Source organism: Branchiostoma belcheri, unplaced genomic scaffold, assembly GCF_001625305.1.
Source record: "Branchiostoma belcheri isolate BF01 breed outbred unplaced genomic scaffold, Haploidv18h27 scaffold17, whole genome shotgun sequence".
NCBI classification, from domain to species: domain Eukaryota; kingdom Metazoa; phylum Chordata; class Leptocardii; order Amphioxiformes; family Branchiostomatidae; genus Branchiostoma; species Branchiostoma belcheri.
Window position 1 is genome coordinate 3,058,362 of NW_017803157.1, and position 5,889 is coordinate 3,064,250.

Here is a 5,889-nt window from a genome sequence, read left to right on the forward strand (position 1 = left end):
TTTACTGCCCTAAAGTCACATTGGATGCCTTTAAAAGCAATCCAATGCAATTTCAGTGTGGCAAAAGATAATTATATATTCTGGATATGAGGAAATCTGTCTTCATGTTATTGACATTTACTGTCACGTCTTAGACCTTTTTTTGTCACCATTTTATACTTAAGTCGAAGCATTTGAACTATCCCCAAAACAAGCTACATGAGGCGTCTCTTTATTTTTGGGTACCGCCCATAAATAACTAGAACCCGCCGTTTTCCGTCAGCGACGTCCTATTTTTGCCTCACAGATATCAGTATGCTATGTGATAGATTTAACTTAATACATTAATAGAATGGCCAGAAAATTGACTTTGAAAATTCAGTTTGCCGCCCCGAAATTGCATTGGAGGCCTTGAACATACAGGAGAAGAAAGTGGAACAAAATCAGTGCGAGGTTTTCAGAGATTGTCCGCTCTTTGATTGCATGAAGAACTAAACAGTTATAGATATCATGTATACAAACATGGTAGCTAGACGCTATGTTACACCTAAAATTGAGAAATAATTCATTAAAGCATCAAGTTCAGATATCAGCATGGAATAAATCACTTTTAAAAAACATAACTTTTGTTTACCCGCGAGAACAAAAAGTGTCGTTTGTTTTGTTGTTTGGATACGCACATATGGTTCTGGCAGGCCTTGTGTCAAAACGTTGAAGTGTATAAAGATGCGATAAATCTCTGTCCAAAAAGCACTTATGTATAAAGAGGTCTTATTATTGGAAACCAAGGTCTTGGTGTGTTTCATTGCAGTAACTAAATTACTCTAAGTAATTTTGGGCTCGGTGTTCATCCAGGACTTTCGCATCCGACTTTTTTGGCGGTTGCTCTATTTTGGCGTTATCCCGTGAATGCACATGCTGTTTTTCATACATAACTCATTTTTTTTTAATAGCGTTCTTCAATTCTTGTAGCAACATAATACATTCTTTTTCGTTTATTTGCATGATCTACAGTATATCCAATATATTAGCACCGTTAGAATAAATATTTTTCAAGACCTTCCCTAAACATTATCTATGAATGTATGCTTCTATATAACTTTTATGACCCTCTGTCGATCTGACCTGGCCTCCAGTTGACTGATATCCCCCATACATAGCCCATACACAGTTGTCAGGGGGGTTTTCTGCATCTGGATGTTGGCCCAGAGTGAGCGAGGCTAAATAGCGGGCTGACTCGGGTTACAATAAACACTTCTGCCGCGGGTCGGATCGGCTCACATCTGGTGGGGAGACATGGAACTCTCTCCGTAACACACGCACACTTCCCTTCTCGCTTAACCCACTAAAACCCCGTCAGAATGTTCTCGAACATCTTCAGTACAAGCACAGCGTTTCCGTTGCGGGTCGAAGCTATTTTGGCGCGTCCGGTTTACAGAGAAAAAGCACCTGTCGCAACCGTCACACCCCTCCGATTTTGCGTCAGGCCCGTGGAACACATCTCCATTGTTAAACCCCGCGCACAGGTGGTGCCCTGGTTGCTAATAGTCTCCCTCGGTAAACTGACAGGTTGGTTTTTTATCATAAATGGATGACTGCGTCCCGAGTAAGTGGGGAGCTTTGCTGTCAGGAGGCAGAACGCGGACACAAGGGGTGTAGCAGTGGGTGTAACCTTACCCGCCCCACCTGGTCCCAGGCTTGCCCAGGTACCCCAACCAACCACCCGGCCGCGCCAGGCCTGCCAGTGTTGTGAGATGGAAGTTGGAATTTCTGACATGACAACTGACCCAAGCTGTCGGTTCTGTGCCAGCCGGCGGCAGCTTTTGTAGATAGCCATCTGGGTGCGATTAGTAATTTAAATATAAATTCTTGAACATTCACATCTGGAGTTTGGGAGGTCCTGCAGGATCGCCAGCGAGGACTAGCTCACTGTTGGCGAGCCCTTATCGCACATAGCGGGATGGCAAGCCCGAGCGACACCTGCGAGCAGCCTGCCGAGACAATTAGGAATGTTTCTCGGGCGGGGGCGGCGCCTGAACCCGAACGAGAACCCAGACCTCCTCGGAGAAACAAGAGAAAGGCTCGGGAACCCCGCAAGCTGACCAAGCGACCGAAGGAATCCGACTCTGAGGACGATGTGGCCCGTCTGGCTGTCGACGCTGCCACGCTGCAAGGCGAGCGTGCAACAGCTGACAGACCAGATCAACACTCCTTCCCGCTGGTGTCTCGACTGGAGGGGCCTACCGAGAGGTTCTCCTTCTCCTCGGCGGACGCCTACCCTCCCTCTCCCGTACCCTGGTCCGTGGACACGTCCCCGTCGTCCAGACAGAGAGGCAGGCCGTACAAAACTCTCACCAGGGACAAGAGGATCGTAGCGAACGCTAGGGAACGCAGCAGGGTGCATACCATCAGCGCGGCGTTCGAGAGTCTACGGCGAGCGGTCCCTTCTTACTCCTACAACCAGAAACTCTCCAAGCTCGCGATCCTACGTGTGGCTTGTAGTTATATAACGGCCTTGGCCTGTCTGAACGGCCAGGACTACAGCAGACATAGAGCGAGTCTGGAGTTCGCCCAGTGTGTGGACCAGTGCACGAGGACACTACAGATGGAAGGCCGGGCAAGGTCACGAAGAAAAGTAAGATCATAATAACTTTTTTTTTACCACGTCGTTTATCATTTTTTTCTACATCAAATGGAAAAACGGTCTTCAAAAATATGTATGAAAATTCAAACCATATTAATTTTATTCACCTAGCTTTTTATGACTATGTGATTTATTATTTTTACATGAAAGGAAGAACTAAAAAACGGTCTTCAAAAGAGTTATCAAAACTCAAAAACCATGTTGATATTTATTTACCAAGCTTTTTAATACTTGATGGAACACAAGAAAGGTAAGTTTTTATGACTACGTGATTTTTTTTACATTAAGAGAAAACTTCAAAATGGTCTTCAAGCTGTAGACGCACACAAAATTTTGCAGCATTAGGCGCACCTGTGTCAATAATATCGGCGCTATCCAAATTTGTATGCTGAAAATACTTTTGCATGTCAAATTATGCAGAAAGTATGACGCTGAAAATATATATTGCACAAAGTATGACGCTGCAAAATAATTTTAAGTCATTCTCAAAGGGTCCTCCAGCACGATTTGCACCCAAGAAGAACGTTTTTGTTTGTTTGTTTCCCTTACTTATGCGCAGCAGATCCCTATAAAGTTACAGTTGAAATGCCTGCAGATATGGATACACACATACATGTAGACACGCCTTGGAACTCCCGTTTTTAATTGGGGTATAACAAAATCAAAAAGGAGTGAAAACTAGACAAGAGAGACAGGAGGTTTTTGAACTCCTTCGTACGGAGTACGGAAGTATTGTTTCGTGTGGCTGATGAGTTTGTGGGTTTGTAACAGTGGGGGGTTTATAGGCGCTACCAACAGATCCTGCAAAGGGGTTTAGACCTTTTAGCGGAGAGGTTAGAGTGTCTGACTGGGGCCCGGGAGGTTGTGGGTTCGAACCCCGGCCCGGGACCAGTGGTTTTTTTTTACTGTCCTGTTTCTTACAGGTTTGTGTCTCTTCTTTAGAGTCCTACACGCCTGTAGGAGCAGGCTATGCCCACCCAGTCTTTATTCAAGCTGCACAGAGGAGGTTATCTCCCCAGCACCTCCGGTAACATGTCAACACCAAGTGTGCACCACTTCCCCACTGATACATACTACTAGTAAATGCCAACTGATAGCTAGTCAGGGGTAACGGGCCTTTAAAAGGCATCCAAAGAGATTTCAGGGAAATCTCATAACCTGGATTTTCAAAGTAAATTTTCTGGTCATATTATGTAGTAAGTTGAATCAACCCCACCCTATAACATATTAGTACTGATATCCGTGACGCAAATAAAATGCGATGTCACTGACAGAAAACTTTTTTTGTTTGTTTCATATTGCAGGCTAGATCTAGCTATTTATTAGCGGTACCCAAGGGATGAATTATAAAGAGATGTCTCACGTTTGGGGGCTATTTCAAACGCTACAAGTACGAATACTTTTGCTTTGTCGCCCTCGCTATCGCATTGGATGCGGTGCGGTCACATTAATATTCGTCCCAGACTTTTCATCCTGGCTGTGACAGAACAAACTACCATCAAAGATCTATTAATTAACATGGCAGCTACATTCTGTACTACATTTGAAGCTGTATTTTGAGCAATTTTTGATGCAAGAATGAGGGCCTGCATGGGGGGGTCCCGACAACGCTCTACGCTGAATTCTGAAAGCTCACGATTACGCTTTACCAGGCTTACGATAAATTCCAAGTGGCCACAACGCATTACATAGAATTAAAACGGCGAATACGCTCTACGCAAAATTCGCTCTACGCAAATTACGCTCTACGTTGAATTAAAGCGGTCTGTCTACGCTCTACGTAGAATTAAAACGGCCGATTACGCTCTACGGAAAAGAGCATACGGGCCCCCAAAAAATGTTACATTACCACACCATCCGCCACATGTCCCCTGGCGGTTGCCACTGACACGCGCCTATTCCAAGGCCGTCGACCCCACAGAACGCCGTCCTGTTTTCACCCAACGGAACAGATGAGCCTTTGAAGCAGTCGACTGAGATTAGAGGGTCAGAGGGGGAAATTCTTCAGCTCGGTACAGTAAATAGCGAAGTGTAGAGGCAGGCGCCAGTGTTGTGGGGTGTTGAGGCGGTGGTGTGGTGACAGATCTAGCCTGGTAGCCAAAACTATGACAGCTTCCGAGTCTCTTTCGTCCTCTCCGCAAGCCTGGTAGAGGCTAAGTCTATCGTGGTTGGGGCTCTAATAGTTTTTCTCCGTCCAGCTCAACAGGCCGTCCAGTGGGAGTGTTACGCATGTAGGAGCTTTGCTAATAAATAGTTTTGTACGCCAGGAGTACTCTCCAAGCAGAGGTTTGGGTTTTGGGGGTATTTTTAGCGTGTTTTTAGACTTTTTTTTATATCGGAGTTTCTCTTTTGCACTGAATTTTTTCCCACCAAACCCAAGGGAAAAAAATTCAGTGCAAAACAGAAACCCTGATTTAAAAAAAGTCTAAAAGCACGCTAAAAATACCCCCAAAACCCAAACCTCTGCTTGGAGAGTACGCCAGGAGTTGAGAGTCTCGTCGTGCAAAACCTACCGGATAACCTAGCTGAGCCAGGCGGTGAAGAGCTCCTGCACTCCCGAAGAGAGCCCGTCCTATAAACCACGATAGACTGAATACCAGGCTACATCTCAGCGCAAGGCACTCGGCAGCTATATTAAAATGCTGTAATACGTTTGGAAACAAAGCTAGCGCTATGACAGATCCACACGTAATTATAACACACTTCCGACGTCACAGGGACGAAAAACAATGGTAGAAGAATGGAGAAAACTCCATTCCGCATTAGTGTCAGAAATGTGAGATGATTCACTGATTGCTTGATTTATTTATTTATTTATTTATTGAAAATGCAACAGGACATTACACTGACTCAAGGCAGCAAAGCTGATATTAGAGAGTCAACATATAAGGACAAAACACAAAGGGCACATAATTTCAATACAATATGAAATACAAGAACAATCATAACCTAAACTTAACCTGTATCAATCTGATTAATTAATTAATTGCTTGATAAATACCCTTAGTATTTCTGCACCAGTGAACATGTTCGGTGTAACTGTTCATACTGAAGAAATAAAGGTGCAGTGGAACGTCTGTAAGTGTGTGAGTGATTGAGTAAGGGATTAAGTACTAGTAGGACACTGGTGTGTGGCATGGTCAACTCAATGTATTTAAGTAATGAAAGAACAGACAGACCCCCCATATGATGTCCACGTGTGACTGACTAGTCTCCACCAGACTTCTTTTGCGGGGTGAATAAATCGTAGAAATCGGCCTAAAAAG

General features: G+C 44.5%; 1 protein-coding gene across 2 annotated transcripts in view; it reads left to right on the top strand.

Moving 5' to 3' along the window:
• The first annotated feature begins 1,651 nt into the window (after positions 1-1,651).
• The window catches only part of LOC109466641 (protein atonal homolog 8-like), a 9,584-nt gene continuing 5,346 nt past the window's right edge, over positions 1,652-5,889 (top strand). Inside the window, exons 1-2 of one of the 2 annotated variants that reach the window (XM_019764372.1) lie at positions 1,652-2,614; positions 3,547-3,677. In XM_019764372.1, the coding sequence (XP_019619931.1) occupies positions 1,940-2,614; positions 3,547-3,654 (783 nt within the window). In that variant the 5' untranslated portion in view covers positions 1,652-1,939 and the 3' untranslated portion in view covers positions 3,655-3,677. Of the gene's footprint in view, positions 2,615-3,546; positions 3,678-5,889 lie in introns of those variants that run through there. The other variant, XM_019764373.1, reaches the window with a different exon arrangement.